General features: G+C 42.7%; 1 protein-coding gene across 2 annotated transcripts in view; it reads right to left on the reverse strand.

Moving 5' to 3' along the window:
- The window catches only part of C2CD2 (C2 calcium dependent domain containing 2), a 50,695-nt gene that overhangs the window by 21,548 nt on the left and 6,343 nt on the right, over nt 1–22,804 (reverse strand). For both annotated transcript variants that reach the window (XM_001511343.5, XM_029083406.2), the window contains exons 3-8: nt 21,797–21,895; nt 9,133–9,252; nt 7,658–7,762; nt 4,982–5,104; nt 4,210–4,333; nt 2,649–2,757 (exon numbers count right to left, since the gene is read on the reverse strand). In XM_001511343.5, the coding sequence (XP_001511393.2) occupies nt 2,649–2,757; nt 4,210–4,333; nt 4,982–5,104; nt 7,658–7,762; nt 9,133–9,252; nt 21,797–21,895 (680 nt within the window). The remainder of the gene's footprint in view (nt 1–2,648; nt 2,758–4,209; nt 4,334–4,981; nt 5,105–7,657; nt 7,763–9,132; nt 9,253–21,796; nt 21,896–22,804) is intronic.

Below are 22,804 nucleotides of genomic sequence, written 5' to 3' on the forward strand. Positions count from 1 at the left end.
CTTCCAAGTCCTGGAAGAAAAAGCAACTCTAAAAACTGATGGGACTTAATGAAGCAGCAGATAATTCCATCTTGTTCTGAATGGCTTCAAAATCCAAGAATGCGTGTGACTGTTAAAAGTTCCTTTCCTCTCCAAATCTTTACAAATGCTGATATGGGAAAACTACTGAGTTTTTGCCTCATTCATCGGTGAAACACAGCATTGCTTCAATCAGTGCCATACAACACTGCAGCAGTTTGAAAAAGGAAATAAATACCTTATTATTCAAGCAGCACTGCAAGGGGAAGTTTAGATATTTGAACGGAACTTGGAGGGAATCTGGTCAGGACAGCGGGACTGACTTCTTAAGAAAAGTTACCAGGTTGCCAAAAACAGAATCCTTCATTCAAAGCAACAGTGAGCCATGTTTGAGGATTGGCTTACCAATATTTTAGCACTGTGGCCTGCCAACATGAATGCTTTAGTCTTTTTAGATGACTAGCTGGTGCAATTTTCTGAGTAAAGGAAGACCAACCATGACACAGCCTTTAAGGCTATAACAATCCTCGCTTTATATGTTTATCCATAGAGAATACGCAACCATCTATTACCAGAATGAAAAATTACTCATACCTTAAAAATATAAACTGTAGACTGCAGACTGTAAGCTCTTTGTACGCAGGGAGTCTATCTCCCAATTCTGTTGTGTGCTCTGCACACAGTCCTCTGTACACAGTAAATGCTCCATAAATACCATTGATTGATAAGGAAATAGTGATTATGGTAATTAATTAATTGCATTTATTTACCAAACACAGTTCTAAGCACTGGGGCAGATATGAGATTATCATGTAGGATACAGTCCCTTTCCCTCCAGGGCTCATACTAGAAGAGGTAGGGAAAGCTGGTATCAACTCCTATTTAACAGATAAGGAAATTCAAGTACAAAGAGGTTACGTGAATTACTCAAGGTCACAACACAGGCCAGTGGCCAGTGGCAGAACTTAGCGCAGTACTTGGTACATACTAAGTGCTTAAGCAGCATGGCCCATTGAAAAAGCACAGGCTCTAAAGTCAGAGGACCTCGGTGCTAATCCTTGCCTGCTGTATGTGACCTCTGTACCTCAATTTCCTCATCTATAAAATGGAGATTAAAAAAACTGTTCTCTCTCCTACTTAGACTGTGAGCTCCATATGGGATAGGGACTGTATCCAACCTTAGTATCCTGTACCTCCCCTAGAACTTTAGTACTGTGCTTTTCACATAGTGAACACTAAACAAACACTGTTATTTTCACTAGTAAATACTACAATGCCACAGTGTAAAGTGAATCAGATCAAAATCAGATCTAAGAATCACTGTAAAGGAGAATTTACACCACCTTTAGCAGGTGATTTTAATTGTCAATAACAATTCACAGAGCTGCAAAGACACCTGTAGAACAGATATCTCTGGAGAACTGTGATTCACCAGCCAAGTTCCCTGAACAGTTACCATGTCTTCCAGAAAGCCAACAAGGAAGTGTTTCATACCTCTTTTTCCTGCTCACCTGAAAACCTGAGCCTTTAGCAACTGAATCATGCAGTATATATGACTGAGAAAAAAAGTTTCTCAAGGTCCCCACACTGGATTCTCCTTTGTTCATTTGCAAAAAAGCAAGGGCATAACCTTTCAGCAACCTGACTCCAATGAATCATGACTTTTTTCTTTTTATTAATTGTATTTGTTAAGTGGTTACTTTGCACCAGGCACTGTACCAAGCGCTGGGGTAGAGACAAGGATGTCAGGTAGGACACAGTCCCTGTCCTGCATTGGGCTTATAGTCTTAATCCCCATTTTACAGATGTAGTAAATGAGGCACAGAAGTGAAGTGACTTGCCCGAAGTCTCAGAGCTGAGAAGCAGCAGAGCCAGGATTAGAAGCCACTTCTTTCATACCCCCAGGCCTGTGCTCTACCTATTAAGCCAGTCCCTATTTGAAAATATCTTTCCAGATCTGAACAGTTTATCTTGTAGTAGCCAGGTTATAAACTCCTTGAAGGCAGGGATTGTGACCACTAACAACTGAACTCTCCCAAGAATTTAGTACAGTTCTGGAGAAAGCGCTCAGTAAATGCTATTGTTGTATTGTTCCCCTAGCACTTAGCATAGTGCCTGACACACGGTAACTGCTTTAAAACATTCCATTATTAACTCTCCTCTAGAAACCACTTTATTTGTACATTTCAAAGTATGCTTGAAAATTAATTAAGACTTTTTTCAAAATGGTATTTAAGTGTTTACTAAGTGAAAGGCACTATATTTCCTTCCACTTTTAGAAATATCTGTCAACCAATGCCAAAAAAATAATCAATTCTGAAAATCGTCTTCCCATTAGGAACATCACTAACACAGATTTCAGATACTAAACAAGATGCCTCCCTTTCCATTTCCATTTCTCTCAGATCCAAACATTTCTGTGAAGTGTTTTGGGATGTGGAAATCCAGGGCAGAGTATTATTATTATGGTATTTGTAAAACACTGTGTGACAAGCACTGTTCTAAGCACTGTGGTATACACAAGTTCATCCAAGCTCTTTCCACAAGGCCATGATGCTTCTCTGCTTTGTGGAAGGCAGATCTTCAATGCAATGGGGACCCTGCAGGACCTTAAAAAGAGATGTACTTACAAGGTGAACTCCTCATCCCAAGAGAGGTTTGTGGTATTTTTGGCTACAGAGCTGGAGAACTTCTGCAGAGGATCATTTAGCTGAGTTATGCACACTGGGTTAATGCTACCTATAATGAGGTAATGAGCAGCAAATGTTTTAAATTACAACAGACATCCAACGTATGGAATAGCTCTAGCACAAACCAAAGAATCAACATAATTGGTACAAGCTTAGCTAAAATAGTAGGCAAGACCATGTTTCATATTCAGTTAAACCCTTCAAAGCCATCTTAACAGCAAAGTTCTCACATAAAGAAGATTTCCCTGATTAGGAATTTTAGTAGCTGATCATTTAAAAATGTTTAAGAGAATATTGTTTTAGCACAATTATCTGGGCTAAAAAAAAGGATGAAAAATCTTGACTTCCTATTTGGCGGCAAATCTTGGGAATAACAAATGAAAAATGAGCCATATTGTTAACAGGTGTTTCTAGAGTTTTGAAACACTTGGAATGCCTTGCAAAGAATAGCTTATTTTCTCCAGATCCTCCCACAAAAAATAATATTAGCACTGTAAATTAAGCTTCAAAAAATAAAGAGTCCTCTGTCTTTCTATTTACTCCCAACTATTTTACATACTTTGACACCGCAGTACCCGGTGTTGAATATGCTTCTGAATGACTTTAAAACAAACAGCAGTGGAGTCTCAGTATTTTCTTTAAATTGAAATACTTGTGGGTTATCCAAGGAGAAGATAATCTGAGATAATTCTCAATCCGCAAAGAAGCTAATGATTTGGGAAAATGTGAAGCCCTTGAAAAAGTAGAAACCTTTGGAGAATCAAATAAAAGCAAGGGGAGTATTAACTATTACCTTATGTAATGCCTTGGTTTTTGTATAGCGCTTCTTTCCCAAGTGCTCTCACATTACTTATCTCATTCTTGCCCTCATTACAACCCTCTGAGGCAGGTAAAAATAATCGTAATTGTGATAGGTGAGGAAACTTGAATAGAACAGAATTTTCTGAGGGTAGCAATTTCAAAAAAAGGATATAAACTTCAACTAAGTCTATTAAAAACATTTATCACTGTAAAAAAAAGAAAATTAACAGCATTCGTTTTCCTTGGAACAGGAAAACCAACAGAACTAAAACCTCATCTGTTCTCCTCTCCTTTTCTTGCAGGGCTACGCAGACTTCTAGCTTACAATATGAAAAAACGCTAAAGGAAGTGATGGAGTCTTAAAGACATTCATCTGTGCTGGTAGCTGCATTATTCTGGGAAGAAGGCAAAAGGTAGCGGGCTGAATTTATTTGACCCCAGGGAGGATGTAAATGCTGGAGCAGCAAGGATCACTCCTGGCAGCATTCAGAGAGGCTTTCTTAACGTCCCATTTGCTGAGTTCAAGCCTTCCAACGGACACATAGATTGGAATTCTGAAGACCAGACAAAATGAACTGCCCTAGCAATAACTTAAGCCCTGAAGTTGTTCCCACTTTGTGCCCTGCCTCGCCACAATGCTTCTATGCCAACTGGCCCGGGATCATTTTCAATTTTCTAAAAACCTTTGGGTTTTCCCTACCTGCAGTCCTGACTTCGGCCAGCAGCCTGGCTTGGATGTTCTTTACCCGCAGTTTTAGTTCATGAGCCCTTGGGGGCTTAGGGGGGCAGGTGCCTTGGGGGATGGGTGCTGTGTGGTGGGGAGCCTGTGGAAAGAAAACAAAAGCGGAGTGATCTACCCTCGTATTGTGGAGCAGTAGTCTGTTCTTGGCTTGTTCTATTGCTGGACCCTCTCCCCCATCTCTATTGGACTATTGGCCCTATTTCCTGAAAGTCTGGTGTGTCTGCTGCTTTCAACTCCAGAAAAGTCTATTTGTTGTACTACTCTCCTCCACACCGTGGGTTTTGGCAACTCATGCCACAGCAGAAGAGCTGTAATCTTACACTTTGAGGCCCCTCAGCCCCTGGCCCCATCATTTGTTACCCACTTTTGGGATGCTCTCCTGTTTTCAGCTGGCCTGACTTCCCTACATATCGCTTGGCATCCCCACTGACCCCTTCTCGGAGGGCTTGACCTGGCCTTCACCAAGATCTGACCTCAAGACACCTTAGCTCTCTCCCAGTCTCTCTTCCCGGCCACCACATACCCATCTGCAGGTGGCACAGTCCTGGGGAACCCTGGGGCCTGTTGCTGGTTTCTGCACACTCCAGCTGGCTTCCTGGGACTGTATAGTCTGTTCCCCTGGACACAGCTTTTTGAGAGCTACCCCGCTGATCATTTTACAGAGTAATTCCCCTGACAGATAAATGCCTACCCCAAAAGGAGACAGTGAGCCCACCTGGCCAAGATTTACCTGTACATCCCTCACATCTGTAGGTTTGGTACTCAAAACCACTGATGGGGAGACTGAGCTGACCAGATTTTTCAAAATGTCTTTAAGGGTTTCAGACACTGCATTTGTCCCAGCCATATTGCCCTGATGAAAGATAGAAGCGTCATTACTAATCATTCAGAGAAATGAACATGATATACCAAATTTCAGCTACATCCCTTAGACCCAGAGCAGACTTGGCTTGTCTCGTCTATCTCGCTGCCCATCTCTTGACCATGTCCTGCCTCTGACCTGGAATGTCCTCCCTCTTCATAACTGACAGACAACTGCTCTCCCTACCTTCAAAGTCTTATTGAAGATACATCTCTTCCAAGAGGCCTTCTCTGACTGAGCCCTCATTTCCTCTTCCCCCACTCCCTTCTGCAAAGCCCTGGATCTTGGATTTGTTCCCATTATACACCCCTCCATCAGTCCACAGCACTTATGTACATATCCATAATTTATTTATATTAATGTCTGTCACCCCTCTAGACTATAAGCTTGTTGGGGGCAGGGAAAGTGTCTACCAACTCTATTATCCTGTTCTAGTATACTCTCCCAATATAAAATTCAAGGGATCGAGCCAATAAATATGATTGATTGGGTGCGCAGCAGCACTCCAGTGCCAGCAGACAGGATGGAAGGAGTCAGAAAGGAGATATTAGTTTGACCTTTTATTTTATAAATAAGTTAAACAGACATAGCTCGTCTGTTTTTTCCATCATTGGCAGAATTAAGGTAAGGAGATGTAATCACAGCTTTATTTTCTGTAAGGAAGTCCAATTACTTTCCCCAAGCTTGGTTCAGATGAGATCGTAATATAGAACAATCTGTTCTATATCATTCGGTTAAGTACAAAATCTCCTGAAACCTAAAATGCCAAAGCACCTTAGGAGGAGCTTTAATTCTTTCAGACTACTAAAAGACAGTTAGCCATTCTTGAACAATACCAATCAACGAATCAGTTAATAGTATTTGTTGAGTGTTTACTGTGTGCAGAACTCTGTACTAAGCACTTGGGAAAGAATAAGACAAGAGAGTTGATAGACGCATTCCCTACCCACAGTGTAGAGGGGGAGAAGAATCTGGAAAAGTCCTGACCATGGGGCACTTGGTTTTCTTCGCTGTCACTTAGTCCCTTGCCAAACCAGGAGGAGTCCCAGATAGGGGGATTCTGAGTCTGACAGCTTCTTACCAGCTCCCGAAGACTCCCCCGTCTCTCTGAAGTTCTTGTCCCAACTGTCTCTGAGCCAGTAGAGACACTGACTGGTTGAAATTCCAGACCTAGGCGCAGGAGTTTTTATAAAGCCACCAGTAACCACGCTTTGCTACCCGAGAGGATGAACCCTTTGCAAGTTCAGCTTCTGCAACTGAAGTTGTGACCCTGTGAGTGCTGCAGGCTCCCCTCAGATCAGCTGAGCAAGGAGGCAGGAAAAACAAGGTGAATAAACTATTGCCAGGATGTTCAATTAGGTCCTTTGGTTAATCTCTTAAAAAACCAAGAGTTATTGATCTCTCTGACAGCATCCTGAGTTTTTTCTCCTGCCAAGCCACAGCACAGCTCTTAAGGACGTAAAGGATTTGAGCACCAAGGAAGTTCAAATGAGAACTGGTATGGCACTGAAGAGGATGAGACTCTGTTTCATTCAATCCAGAACCCTATAGCTTGTTCACCTTTGCAACAGACTGAGCTGCTAATTTGGGGCTATTAAAGTCCCTAATGAAATACTGCCCTGGTCTCACGTTTTACAACAAACTCGAAGAAGCTATAGAATGAGTGTCTTCAGGAAAAGGAGAGATGCCTTTGCCCTTAGGGAAACTGAATGAGGAAAGCAGTTTCTTAATAAATATCCTTGGAATACTTATACTCAATCAAGGAGACAGGCTTTTAATACACTGAGAGAACTTTCAAATAAAACTAATGTTGATTCAACAAAATAGTGATCTTGAGGACAGGAATCATGTCTACTAATTCTACTGTACTCTTCCAAGCACTTAGTCTAGTGTCTATATACAGTAAGCCCTCAATAAGTACCACTGATTGAAGGCATTATGACCTTACGGAAAGAACACAGGACTAGGAGTCAATAAACCTGGGGTCCAATCCCAGCTCTGTCACTTACCGACTGTGTGACTACATACAAGTCACTTCATCTCTGTGCTTCAGTTTCTTCATCTGGAAAATGGGGAAAAGATACTTGCTTTCCCTCCCTCAGACTCTGAACTCCAAGTGGGACAGGGATGGGGTCCAATTTAATCACCTTGTAGCTGCCCCAGTGCTTAGTATAATGCTTGGCACACAATAAGCACTTAATACTATTATTATTACTTTTATTGTGGGCACAGAATGTTTCTGATTGTACTCTCCCAAGTGCTTAGTACAGTGCTCTGCACACAGTAAGGACACGATAAATACGATTGAATGATTGATGACTGATTTATAACACAAAGGGTCATTCTGCTAAAACAAAACTCTCTTATAGTTAAACCCAAATTTGCTGCAAAGAGTTAGTGCATGAAGCTGGGGTGTGACTGCAGCCCAGCAGAACAGCTACAAAAGAAAGGAGAAAGGTCTTTGCAGTTGTGGTCTGACAGTGCTGTGACGAGAGATATGTAGAGACTGTTTTCAAGTAGAAGAATAAAAACTTACTGACTGACCTCCTGCACTGCTTTAGGCTGGATTTCCACAGTCATTTCTGGGGCATTAATGAAGGACCAATTTATCTGGATGTCTTCCCGTTTTTCTTTCATATTAAGTTCCAACTGTCAAAAAGAGAGTTGATTACTAGATCAGGTGAACCAAAACCACCATGAGGTTACTGACTTCAATTTCATCAGGTCTCTCAGTCTTTATTAATATTGCAGTGGCTGAAAAGGCATACCTACAACTACTTCACCATACCCATAGAAACTACAGGTACAACCCGGTCACCACAAAATTCAAGGGATCAAGGAAACACTAAAGCCAAATGTCATGCCAACAGGGATACTGCTCCATGTGGCATCTTTTGGCCAATCAAAGGAGCAAGACTGTGGAAGAGACTGTATCAATTCTGTCAGTGCTCCCTAAGAACTGTACACTCATTGTGGGCAGGGAATGTCTGTTATATTGTTCTCTCCCACAGTAAGTGCTCAATAAATACGATTGACTGATTGACTAGAACACTGGGACTCTTCATTCTCACAAAATAATTTATGACACGGAGACCCTGAGGTGTATTTTCTACTCTGCTCAAATGTCCATCTCCCAGCCTCCACTATTTTTCCTCTATAACTCCTAGAATGATGCAAGACCAAAAACTGTAGCTCCATTAACAGTAGCAACTCTGTAGCAAATTTAATCTCACAAGAGGTCAGGATATTAGGAGCTAAAGTCCCTTTGATTACCAGTACCATTACATCTTTCATTACAAGCACACAGGAGAACTGGGAAATACAACTTGCTCTTAGCATGAATAATTTATTGAGTCTTTAAAAAAATAATAAAACAAAAACAGTGGTGCTACTACCAACCAGAAATGAGGGACAGCTGCTCGGTACTCAGGTGTATGATGTATTTAAACTGTTTAAAAGCAGTGTTTTCAGTGTGGAAAATACCTAACACCCCCAGCCTCATCTGAGGCTGAAGACCCCCAATCCTGGGTCAGAAAGGAGACCAGTCTCAGGTTACTCTGGTCTCTAGCAGCATAGGAAATGGACAGAAGGTGAGAGGAGGAAAAATATAATCTATAATTGCTCTGGTTTGGAGCTGCTGTGGGGAGTGGGGATGGAACGGGTTCTTGGCTCTCCTTGCTACGCAGCAGAGCATGACTCAGAGGACAGGGTGGGAGCATTAATAAATCACCTCCCTTTCTCCCCCCCACCGCCATTCCTTCCCACTCCCAAATCCTGAATCACAAATCCAAGCAACGGACCTTGGTTGGATTTACCAGCAACCAGATGAAGTGGCAGGAAAGTCCCAAATATCGGGACTTTCATGGGCAGACTGGGGTCGAAGGTCACACCCTGCTCAAGGAAGCCATCCTACCCATTTTCTTGGCCCCAAAAATGTGTTCTGTTTGTATGGCTCAGGCTAATCTGTCCCACTGTTCTTCCAGGACCAAGATAGGGAAATGAAAATCAGCCCACTTTACCTGCAAATGAAAAGGTGCTAGCAGCACCCTGAAAGCTTGGTCTCCTGAGAAAGCAGGGGAAGAAGGCAGCACGTTGACAGTGAACTGGATCGAATCACCTACTACATTACAAGACACCACCTTAAGAAAGAAAGCATTTAATAGCAAATGAAACTCTTCTAGAGGATGACTATTAAATAAAAACAATTTAAGGTACATTATTTGCATTTGGGGTGTGGAGGAGAGAAGAGGGAAATCAAAATCATATAATGTATTACGGACAAGAGTTTAAAATCTTCAGTTTGATGCATTCTATCTAGTATTCATTCAACAGTATTTACTGAGCGCTTACTATGTGCAGAGCATTGTACTAAGCGCTTGGAATGGACAATTTGGGAACAGATAAAGATAATCTAGTATGTGGTTCTACTATACCGGGGAAACAAATGTCAGAGAATTCTCACTGGCTGATTTTGAAGGTACTCTGAAGACCACTTCCCCAACCCCCATTTCTTCCCCCGACCTCCTCCTAATGGAGGCAACACCTTGTATCTCTAGATGCCTTAGAGAGTCCCACTTTTAATATAGAAAATGCAACTGGTCATCTTATCTCTCCATACAAAAGGGCCCTACTATATTGACTCCAAGACTATCTTGTTGTAAAGGATAAGAATGTCTGCTGTGTGACCTTGTGCAAGTCACCTAACTTCTATGTGCCTTAATTTCCTCAACTGTAAAATGGGGATTCAATACCTGTTCTTCCTCCTACTTAGACTGTGAGCCCCAAGTAGATCAGGGACTGTGTCCAACCTGATTACTTCTGTCTACCCCTGCACTTAGAACAGGGCTTGACACATAGTATAAGCATGTAAATACAAATACATACATATATTTATATAATGAATTCCACAGTATATATTCATTCAGTTGTATTTATATATGATATAGAAACAAAGATGACTACTAAATCCACAGTTCAGAGTTTATATGAAGTTCCTGAATTTCCTTCACACCACACGGCCAAACCCCAAGGAAATGGGATTACAAGGATTACAGAATTATCCACAGGATTATTCTCATAGGAAAGACAGCAAGAAACCATAAACTCAACTGACTTGGGCTGTGAAGATTTATTTTTGGTTACCAGAGGACTGAGAATCAGCAAGGCACATCCCTATAAAAAAACTTCAAGATGGTGAACAACATCTAGAAATTTATTGGATAGAGAGAAGAAAGAAAATCAAGATGTACGAATCATCTGGGACAGCATTTCCCAGGATTAAAAAATGTCCCAAGTGGGAAGTTACTAAAGCCTAAAAACAAATTGTCTAATTTACCCCAGAGTTTCCTTCTGAAAAAACTCCACCCTCTTTCCCTATTTCAATCCCATGCCCTTCCCCACGTTTAAAAATTACAATTCATTGAAAAAAAATTATATAAAATCCAAATGATTACACACAAACCCATTTATTGGAAGGTGATAATAATGGGGCAGATTCCATCCTATTGAACCAGAGGGGACGACAGTGTTACGCTGAAGAGAAATTGGGGGGAAAAATAGGGGGGAAGGCTTGATTTGAGTAATAATAATGATGGTACTTGTTAAGTGCTTACTAAAATGCAAAGCACTGTACTAAGTGTGAGGGTAGATAACAGTTAAGCAGGTTGAACACAGTCCCTGGACTTTTTGAAAGAGAGTAAAGTTTATCAAAATGGACAACTTCAAACAGTCTAATATGGCCCATCCTCTGTGCTGACCAAAGGGTCAAATTTCACTCCTTAAATAAATCATGTCTCTAGAGAGTTTGCTTACATAATCAAACTCCTCCCCCCAAGGGAAAGGGGCCTTCCAGAATAATCATCCCTGTTTGTAATGTTCCCATCTTCAGATAGGGCTGCTTAGCTTAACAGAACATTTACACAGCCTTCACAGCCCAAGTTTTCAAATCTCTCTTGAAATAATTTTGTGGCGATGTCAATACGACAGCCAGAAAAGCCGGGGGGTAAAAGCACCATCCAGGGCTCAGAATGCATGGCTAGTGCCCTTGGGTTTGCCATGTGTCACGCAGCCATGCTAATAATATTTCCTAAATGTTTAATGAGATCATGAACCGTGGGAATGGCAGCACCTTTGATAACTCCCATGCTCCTCTCGTGCAGCGAGAATGTTTACAAAACAAGCAGGGAGAGCTCAGACCTCCTGCGGCACCAAACACCAAGAACCCACTATCCACAGAAAGAAGATGGCTAGAGATGGGAGAGGAGGTCAAAGTTCCACGCCAGAAAGAACCATGTGCTGGTTACCAAAAACATCTAATTGTTCAACCAAGGAGGCCGGCCACCCCCTTATTCAATTCGTTTCTCCACTACGTTGGGAGGCGTTTCTCCCTGAAGTGGTAGAGATTGTGTGTCACTCCATTTTTTAATCTTGGCAAATAAATCGGGAGAGGAGCAGCAGTTCCTCTCTTGGATTATTGTTTTCTCTCCCAGAATCTGACTTGGTAAAACTCTCTGGAGCCAAAGAATTTCAGGTTTCTAATAGTCAAAGTACTGTAACTCTTTGTTTCTCATAAAACTGCTGCTTTCCCCAAAGGAAAACTATGTCATCTTGTAAATTCCCAGCGCCCCTTATGTTCTCCTTCTCATTCCTGCATTTTTATGGGCTCTAATACATGCTTTTTCAGAGGAATATATTGTTTTAAGAGCTCCAGAGCCAGTCAAGCCAGTGTTGTCTATAGAAGGGGGTTGGGGGTAGGCAGAGTTATGAGGACTGTGATATCAAGATGTCGCACTCTAAAATGGTGTGATCTCCGCCCCCCATCCTGGGTTTCTGGCCGGGAAAGCCCAGACAGAGGTGAGCAGATAAAACGGCAACCTAGTCTTGGTTGGAGGTGGTGCTAAACTGAGGACAGTCATGACCCTTTACCTCCACGGCTGCCTGCTTCCTTCGGATGCCACCTCCACCCCGGCCACAGCCCTAGTTGCAGAGGGAGCCACCTGCATAGCTGGGGACAGTGCCAGAGATCATGGAGAGAGCAGCTGGTCTCTATAGCTCAGGGACACTTCTCCATTTTCCAGGCCATTTGGGGCCTTGTTTGGTGAAGGCTAAAGGCAGCTGCCCCACCCTTCCCCAGTCCTAAAAATTTCCCCACATCTTTCCTCCAAGAGAACAGACTGGAATGTACACTATAAACTTGTTCTACTGACTTACAAGCAGCATGGGTTAATAGAAAGAGCCAGGGCCCGGGAGTCAGAGGACCTGGGTTCTAATTCTGGCTCTGCCACTTGTGTGACCTCAGCAAGTCACTTAACTTCTCAGTGCCTCAGTTTCCTTATCTGCACAATAGGGATTCAGTACTCATTCTCCCTCCTACTTAAGACTCTGAGCCCCAGGTGGAACTGGATTATCTTGTCTATAACCCAGTGCTTGGTACATGCTTGGCAGAGTAAGCACTTAAATACCACAATTATAATTATTTCTGTACTCCCCCGAGCACTTTTGTAGAGTGTTTTGCACACATTAAGCACTCAATCAATACTTCTGATTGACTGACTGATGAACAAAGCACTGTGTTAGCCTCAGAAAGCCGAGGGATGGACAGGAAGAGATGTTAATAGTAAAAGTGGTTTCAATCTTGGGGCACCGGTGAGTGGGGGGGAGGGGTGGGCGCAGTGGAAGTACCAGATGGCTCTAGGCTCTGAAAGGCAAATATTTTAGGTAATTTTCCTAATTTCTGCTTCCAGGACACTTTTCTCTTTTATGATCCAAAGCCTCTTGTAAGCTGATAAATACTATGAGCCTCCCCTCCCGCTGCCTAGCTACTAGTTCTTTTCCCAGAACCCTCTAGAGAGCTGAAAATAATTTAATTATATTCTTCTCCCTGGGGAACAAGAAACAAGCTTTAAAAATAAACCTAAATGGTATATTTTATTGAATATTTTGCACTTAAATTTAATTATACTCTCCCCAGAGGACTGCCCAAAAGTAAAAACTCTTCAAAATCCACTTACACTTTTGAATAAAAAAATGTTACTTTCCCCCATCTTTTCTCACTCCAAAAGAAGTCATATTGGTTTTTAATGAATGGCATTGCTTCTCTAGAATCTCACCTTTAAATCCTCCCTTTTTGATGGACCACACTGTTATGTGCCTCTAAAACATCTCACAGAATACATGGTTACAGGTAAAAAAGTTCTGACTAATAAAACCTCACTCTAATGATTACAATCCAGTTTTCCCTTGGGTACACACAATACTATTGCAAGGCTAATGCAAAAGGAAAAAAAACCTTGGAATTTTATTGGTTGGGTTGTCTATGATGCAACTTCAAAACCGAAAAACATCACATCCTTCTGGCCCATTTGTCAATCTCCTTGGGAAAACATCCTCTCAGGAGGTCAGGTTTGTCTGGCACTGTTCAGTACAAGACTATAAATGCACCAGGGACACCCTGGGATATTGTGTATATAGGTGTTTTCATTTGTACACTCAGCAGCATGGCTCAGTGGAAAGAGCCTGGGCTTCGGAGTCAGAGGTCATGGGTTCGACTCCCGGCTCTGCCACTTGTCAGCTGTGTGACTGTGGGTGAGTCACTTAACTTCTCTGTGCCTCAGTTACCTCATCTGGAAAATGGGGATTAACTGTGAGCCTCACGTGGGATAACCTGATTACCCTGTATCTCCCCCAGCTCTTAGAACAGTGCTCTGCACATAGTAAAGCGCTTAACAAATACCAACATTAATTAATTAACTTTTTCAGCTATTTCATCTTGATTCATTTGTACTTCATTTTGCTATACCGTTGTTCTTTCTTCTGCTCCCTCTATTTGTACAAATTTGTCTGCCCATTTCATTCATTTTTAAACTTCTGGAGGTCAGGAAACATGTGTCTTGTTTCTGTTGTCCTCCCCCAAGTGTTTAGTACAATGTTCTAGACTCAATAATAATAATATCAGTTATTATTAAATGCTTACTATGTATCAAGCACTGTTTTAAATGCAGGGGTAGATACAAGATCATCAGTTTGGACTGCCTGTCTCCCATCTGGCTCACAGTCGAAGTAGGAGAGAGAACAGATACTGAATTCCCATTTCACAGATGAGGAAACTGAGGCACAGTTAAGTAACTAGCCCAAAGCCGCACAGCCAGCAAATAGCGTCACCAGGGTTAGAACCCAGGTCTTCTGACTCCCAGGCCCTTGCTCTTTCTACTAGGCCTCACTGCTTTCCCCCTCAATCAATACTTTTCGTGTTGATGATAGTTCTCTCTGGCCAATACCAGGTAACCCCTGCCCTTTACAGGCATGTTGTATCTGGGAATCCCAGGGTAGACTAATAACTCAAGAGTTTCAGACTAAAATGTATAGCAATATATACTCCTGGGAAACAAGTCGCTTTTTCATAAATGAGAAGGCAAAAACTGTCATGCAGACGAAGTTCACTTTGCCCTGGTGAAGCAGTCAAAGACAGGTGATTGTCAAGTGAATCCTTGTAAAATCAATCGAGCATTTACTGTGTGCACAGCACTGTACTATGCACTTGGGAGAGTACAACAGAGTTGATAGACACATTACCAACTAGAGATAAAATCTGGCAAGAAGGAGGAAGTCATTGGTGACCTTAAAGAGAGTAGTTTTGCTAGAGAAGCAGTGTGGCTCAGTGGACAGAGCACAGGCTTTGGAGTCAGAGGTCATGGATTCGAATCCCGGCTCTGCCACTTGTCAGCTGTGTGACTGTGGGCAAGTCACTTAACTTCTCTGTGCCTCAGTTACCTCATCTGTAAAATGGAGATGAAGACTATGAGCCCCACATGGGACAACCTGATTCCCCTGTGTCTACCCCAGCGCTTAGAACAGTGCTCTGCACATAGTAAGCGCTTAACAAATACCAACATTATTATTAGTTTTGGTGGAGTGAAGGGGGTGGAAGCCAGATTGGAGGGGGTCAAAGAGAGAATTGGAGGAGAGAAAGTGGAGGGGAGGAGGAAGAGAAACAATTTGCTCAAGGATTTTGGAGAAGAATACTAGGAGGGAGATAGGGTGATAACTGGAGAGAGCCGTGGGGTCATGGGATGGGTTTTTTAAGGATGGGGACACATGAGTGTTTGATAGCAGTGAGAAAGGAGTCAGTGGGGTGAAGATGGTAGTCAGGGACAGAAGGGAGGGGCTGAATTTTAAGTACTGCCTCTTGACCTTTTATTTCTTTTTTTTCCCTCTCTCTCCTTCCCTCAAGGAGTAGAATATAGGCAAATCCATACTGGATTGAACAGATGCCCTATCCACACTGATGATCTCTCTGACAGGTAGTAATAGATGCTAGGAGAAAGGGACTAATGGGCTGCCTCCTTATGGCTCCACAAACTCATCAAAAACATGAGAAGGAATTTGGAGAGCTATAAAACTCTTCCACTTTTATTTCAAGTAACAAAAGTACTTTTTCAAGGGCTTAGTACAGTGCTGCATACACAATTAGCACTCAGGAAATAACACTGATTGATTTTTTTAAAAAGGAACTTAAAACTTTGACCCACAATAGTATTAATTTGAAAATCGGAAGTCATTGCTTCACATAAACTGTTTAAAAATTGCCAAATGAAGTAATGTCCTCAAACTCCTAAAGAAAAATGGAAGCTCTAGCTGGACCACTGAATGCAATCAAATCGATCCATCATCTTTATTGAGCACTGTGTGCAGAGCACTGTACTAAGCGCTTGGGAGAGTATAATATAACAATGTAGCAGACACATTCCCTGCCTGCAGTGAGCTTCCAGTCTTATAGCTTACAGACTAGATTTACTAGTCTAGTTGCAACAGTGTAGTTCTGGGCTCACCCAGAGTTTTATTGCAGGTGAAATATATGTTTCCTCAAATAAAACCGCCTCTTATTCCCAGGTTTATTCCACAGATTCTCTACACTGCAAATACAGCTCAGTTGAATTGTCCTCTTCCAAGCACTTAGCACACAGTAAGCACTCAATAATTATGATGCACAGGGCAACAGCACTCAAATACCACTGATTCAATGTTTCTCGAACTGGGGATTCCTTGAGAAAATAAAGAACACTCAAAACCACTGTCCAAGTAAAACATTCCAACATTCAAAACGCTGAAAATGTGGGGTTTGAGTTTTCCAATAAGTACATTTTGACCCTGCCATGCTTAGGCCTTCAATGATCAGCTTCAGCCATGTTATAAATTCCAGGGAACATGGTCTGGTAATGGAAATGCTGAGGAGCTATGATTTGCTACCAGAAATACTCTATCTCCTTTAAGTATGTGCAGAAAAGCTTTTTGTTTCTGGAACAAATGTTCTGGTCCCATTTTCTCCCAGGAAGTGGTGGGGAGAAAGTAGGAAGAAGCCTGCTGCTTTGATACAGCTTCAAAACTCAGTGGGAGTGAAATAAAGTGAATGCAGGATTGGCTGGAGAGAAAAAGACAGAAATGTAGCAATGTGTTTTCCCTTTAACCAGGAAGCAGATTTGCCGATCTGCATAAAGGAAGGTGAGCAGTGAGGCTTAGTAGAAAGAGCACACGACTGCAAGTACTGAGTCCTGAGTTCAAATCCCTGTTGCACTGAGTGTGACCTACCTGCGGGGTGACTTTGGGCAAATGACTTAACTTCTCTGTAACCCAGTTTCCTCATTAAAATGGGGATAAAATACCTGCTCTTCCACCTAATTTGACTGTGAGCCCCGCGTAAGATGGGGACTGTGTCTCATCTGATTGCATTTTATCTTGCCCATTGCCTAGTATGGTGCTTGGCACATAGTAAACTCTTAAATACCCCAGTTATTCTATCACCACCACTGAGCAACTGAGTCCTTATTCTAGAGGTCAATGCAACTTCGGGAAAATTTGGTTTCTGATTTTCTGGGCAAAAATGTATCTTTTCTGGGCAAAGATAAATAAAAACATCCCAAGAATCAGAGAGTTGCTTCATGAGCATTAAGCCCCACACAGCAGTATTAGAACTCAATTAAGTGTTGGTTTGCAAAGACAAGATCGCAGACTTCAATCAATGCCATCCCTCTCCAGCATCCTGACCAACTCAACTGGAACCTAATCACTAGCAATGGAATGAAGAGGAAATCACACTTCCCATTTCAAAAGTGTCAAAAGCTAAGGTCTAGAGGTAATGCCGTGAGAAGCAGCTTGGCCTAGTGGATACAACCTGGGCCTGTCCGTCTCCCCCGATTAGACTGTAAGCCCGTCAAACGGCAGGGACTGTCTCTATCTGTTGCCGACTTGTTCATTCCAAGCGCTTAGTACAGTGCTCTGCACATAGTAAGCGCTCAATAAATACTATTGAATGAATGAATGATTCTAATCCTGCCTCTGCCACTTGTCCGCTGTGTGGCCCTGGACAAATCCAAACTTTTCTGTGCCTCTCACCTCATCTGTAAAATGGGGATTAAAAATCAGAGTCCCAAATGGGATATGGCCTGTGTTCAACCTGATTAACTTGTATCTACCTCAGTGCTTAGTACAGTGCATGGCACGTATTAAGTGCTTAATAAATACCACTTAAAAAAAATAAAGATTTAAAGAAATAATCGATTTGAGAAAAAAAGAAAATCCACCAAGAAAAAGAGTTTGCACATATGTGTGCATGTGTGTATGGAGAAGTGATGCAAATCACAGCTATATGGTGTAAATGACTGATGGTTTAGGTACCCAAGTAGTCATTGGCATATAAACAAACCTTTAGCCAACTGAAAGATGCTCTTTGGCACCACAACAAAATGGAAAGAAAGAATGAACCACAATTCTTAACGTATCACATCATTAAATATGAAAATTAGGTGAAGGGCTGTATTTAAGCCCCATTAGCTGTTTAAAGATTAAAATGAAAGAGGAAAATGTTGACTCCACCAGATGTTTAGAAAGGGCTCATCAGAGGGAGCTGTGCTGCTGATGAGCACATCACAGCTATTACTTTGCACTTCTTTTGCATGCATCAGAGAGTATTCAGGAATCAAGTCACGCAACACGCCTGACACAAGTCAAACAGCATCAATCTCGCTTGAGGGCTGGATCAACAGATGGGATGGGATCAAGTCATGCTTAGGGACACTTTCAGAAACAGAATATAAGAAATCCTAGCTGTCTATCCCCCCCCCCCCCCCCCACCCATAACGAGCTGACAGTCTAGAGGAAAGGAAAATGCCCGCTGATTCTTTTGTATTATATTCTCCCAAATGCTTAGTCCAGTGCTCTGCACAAAGTAAGCACTCAATAAATACAACTGACTGACTGAGTGATAGGGAGTAGACCAAACTCTTAACTCCTGGTTCCTTGGCTCAGAATCTTAACAATTCTTACATGTTCTACCAGTCATCATCATCATCAATGGTGTTTATTGAGAGCATTTACTGGGTGCAGAGCACTGTTCTAATCACTCAATTGTATTTATCGGGCACTTACTATGTGCAGAGCACTGTACTGAGCACTTGGGAAAGTACAATAAAAGAATAATAATAATAATAATAATAATAATAATAATAATGATAATATTTGTTAAGCGCTTACTATGTGCCAAGCACTGTTCTGGGCACTGCGTTAGATACATGGTAATCGTGTTGTCCCACATGGGGCTCAAAGTTTTAATCCCCATTTACAGAAGAGGTAACTGAGGCATAATAAAGTTAAGTGACTTGCCCGAGGTCACACAGAAGACAAATGGAGGAGGTGGCAATAGAACCCACAACCTGACTCCTAAGTCCGTGCTCTTTCCATTGAGCCACGCTGCTTCTCAAGAAACAAAAACACATTTCCTGCCCACAAGGAGCTTAAAGTCTAGAGGACTGTAAGCACTGTAAGACTGTACAAAGCCCTTGGGAGAATACAATCCAATGGAATTAGTAGACATGAGCTCATAGTCCACTGGATGTAAAAAGAAAAGAAATTGTGGACATTGCCCCAGAAAGTCTGTATCCAGTACCTACTCCTGACATCTTCAGTGAGTAATACAGTGACTGGGGTGTTGTGAATTAACCAGGGAAGGCTTCCTGCAGGAAGTGGGATTTGGGGAGGGTTTTGAAGATGGGGAGAGCTGTAGTCTGGGAAATTTTTCTGGAGGAGAGAAGGGGTTCCAGGACAGAGGAGGGAAAGTGCCTCTACTGCATGTGTAGTTAGAAGATGATCTGGGGATATATGAGGGGCTTCTTCTGATCTCTTAGGTAGTGAGCTCTAAATGAGGCAAAGACTAGGCTGATAACCTTATCTACCCCAGTGATTAGCACATAGTAAGCCCTTAATAAAAACCTACAGTAAAGAGAGTGGTAGGTGGGGCTGGCTTAAGTCTAGTTAATAATAATAATAATAATAATAATGTTGGTATTTGTTAAGCGTTTACTATGTGCAGAGCACTGTTCTAAGCGCTGGGTAGATACAGGGGAATCAGGTTGTCCCACGTGAGGCTCACAGTGAATCCCCATTTTACAGGTGAGGTAATTGAGGCACAGAGAAGTGAAGTGACTTGCCCACAGTCACACAGCTGACAAGTGGCAGAGCCGGGATTCGAACCCATGACCTCTGACTCCGAAGCCGGGGGTCTTTCCACTGAGCCACGCTGCTTCTCATAAATAATTTAAATAATCATGGTATTTATAAAGCACAGACCTCATTCCAAGCACTCAAGCAGATACAAGATAATCAGATTGAGTTAGAAAAGCAGTGTGGTCCTGTGGACAGAGCAAGGACCTGGAAGTCAGAAGGACTTGGATTCTAATTCCAGCTTCTTCCTCAGTTACCTTATCTTCATTCAATAGTATTTATTGAGCACTTACTATGTGCAGAGCACTGTACTAAGCTCTCTGTACCTTATCTGCAAAATGGGGATTAAGACTGTGAGCCCCATGTGAGACATGGACTGTGTCCAACCTGATTAGCTTCTATCTAGCTTGGTTCAGTGCCTGGCAGGCATTAAGTGCTTAACATACCTGAGAGGACTAGGAGGGAGAACAGATATCTTATCCCCATTTTACAGATGGAGAAATTAAGGCACAGAGAGGGGAAGTGACTTAGCAAAGGTCACAGGACCAGAAAGTGGCCAACTTGGGATAGGAACCCAGGTCCCCTGATTCCCAGCCCTGTGGTCTTTCCACTGAGCCAGAATCTGACATTGCCTCCTGTCTCTAGGGGTATTTTCAGCAGTGCAGAGGGCTCAGTAGGAGGGAGGGGGCAAATGTTGCGTTGGGCCTTCAGACCGTCACACAGGTATACACCTTGCTCGACCTACCGAACTGGCCATTTTTCCCCACCTTGTGTCCCAATTCTGCTGGCCATTTACTGAATGTGGAAGGGAGGAAAGGAGAGGTGGTAGATGCTGACGGCAGTGGGAACCTGTGACCTCCTTCTGTGCCCCTCTCCCCACTCAGAACCAGAGAGGGGAGCCTTTTTCCAATAAACCATGGCATGGGTAGCATAAGCCACCCTCAACAAAGCCCCAGGTTTGTTAGTACCATGTGCTTCCCCCATTACAATTCTTAAAGAGCTCCCAGTTCATGAGTAATTCTCAAGGCACCCTTCCATCAAGGGGACAGGTCAGCCATGGGAGAAAAGTAATTCAGCCCAGTGGTCTCGCTTGACCTCCTCTGGCCCCTTTCACCTGCACCACGTGAGGGGCAGAATTCACTGTATTTCCTCCTGTCTATGGTTGGGGGTTATGAGGGAGAATTTTACAGCCCCAAATCCCAGGCCCAGCGCAAGCCAAACCCTTGGAACGAGGATTTGGGTGAGACCCAAAAGCTGGCCAAACCCAGGTAGCCCGGGCCTCTCTTTCCCAGACGGTTGGCAGGGTGAGGAAGAGAAGAGGAAGCTGCAGTGCGGCACAATGCGAGCGTGTCCCCACCAGATTCTTAATCCCCAGGAGTACAGCCTGGCACAGACTGGATTTTCCCCGTCTGGCTCACTTGACCCAACCTGCTCAGTCTGAGCCAAGGCAGGCCTAGCATTCCAGAATCCAAGTCCAACCTTGGTGCAGAAATATCACAGGAGAAAGGGAGTGTACCCACACCCAGTGTGCAGTAATCGGGAATGGTTTTCCCCAGGGGCTGCTGGGAATTAAATGGGGTAGGAGAAATTAGGGAAAGATGGGATAGGCTACAGGGTCACTAGGGCCTAGCCCACCCCAGCCCAGGCCTAGACAGATTTGGAAAGAGAGTCCTTGCCCACCTCTGAGTCATGGGAAGCAACTTGGCCTCGGGGAAAAAGCATGGGCCTGGGAATCAGAGGACCTGGGTTCTAATCCTGGCTCCACCATTTTCCTATTTGGCCAGTCACTTAACTTCTCCATGCCTGTTTCCTCAGCTGTAAAATGGGGATTCGATGCCTGACACACAGTAAGCATTCAACAGATACCATAATCATCACCAGTTCACAGAACATCCACCTCTTTCAATGCATCGATTATTTGGTATCAATTTAAAGCAGCAAAAACATTACAAACATTACAAAAACCGAGATCAGCTCAATCTGAGGATCAATTGTTGGCAACAGTGAAGCTCTATAATGACTGCAAAAATTCATGAAATCCAGAACTTTGCTAAGACTAGAAATCCTTTCAGCGTTCTACCCGCAAGGTTTCCATGTCTTTGGAATCTGCACACCCCAACATCTATCCATCATCTTTAAATAAATTCACCCTTGGGTCCACCAGCCCAGATGGCAGCTCCAGGCTCCACTTACCTTCTCCTGGGCAGACTTGACAATGCTCACAACTTGTCGGACAGCTAGTTCTAAAGGTGGTTGAAGCTGGTCCTCTTCAAACTTGAGCAACAGCGGGCCCTGAGACAAGGCAGAGGAGAAAATGAGGAATTAAGGGGATTACCTTTCTCTCTCCCCACCCCCGACACCACACACATTATAAATTCCTAGAGGCCAGTGATCTCATTTATCAACTCTACTGTACACTCCCAAGCACTTAGAAGAGTGCTCTGCACAGAGTAAGTACTCAATAAATACCACTGACTGACATCCTGAATGTTAAGTTTATCTAAAGTCATATTATTAAAAAAGCCACCAGCCGCCACAGATTCTGTTCCTTAGGTTTACAATTCATTTAGACAGACACAAAAACAACCAAAGGGATGATGGGAAACACATAAACAAAAGGCAAGTGTCCACAGCTAAAGAACAAGGAGTTACCCACTTGTGACCAAAAATGTAATAACAAGAGCACTTTGAATCCTAAAAAAAACCCAAAAAACTGCCTTTGGGGGAATGGAGTAAAAAAAAAAAAAAATCACAGGAAATGGCTGCATAAATGTCAAAAAAGACCTAAAGCTGTTATGAATAATTCTGGTTATAAGCCATTAACCGTTAAGAAGGCCAAATGGCCAACTTAAAAGCTAAAAGGTTCAAACTGTTTTCATTTACATATTTTTAGCCTTACCCTGCTGCAATGATTTTCCTGTCTCTTGCCCTTCCCATCCCCTTTTCACCACTGCCCGCCCCCCAAAAAAGTCAACGAGACAGAAATGTATTTCTTCAGTGTGAATCATGTTTTCTGAGAAAACAGTAATTGAGATGACAGTACTTTGCAATAGGGTTGGCTGCTCAACTGATCTCTTAGGGTTGAGTTTTGTTTTGCTGAAGCACACAAGCAAAGGAATGTCATTAGCTTTGTGATGCTGCTGACATTGTTTTGTAAACTGGGAAGCTTGGCTGGGAGAACAGAAACAGAGCACTGTGCCA

This window comes from Ornithorhynchus anatinus, chromosome 18 (assembly GCF_004115215.2).
Source record: "Ornithorhynchus anatinus isolate Pmale09 chromosome 18, mOrnAna1.pri.v4, whole genome shotgun sequence".
Taxonomy (NCBI): domain Eukaryota; kingdom Metazoa; phylum Chordata; class Mammalia; order Monotremata; family Ornithorhynchidae; genus Ornithorhynchus; species Ornithorhynchus anatinus.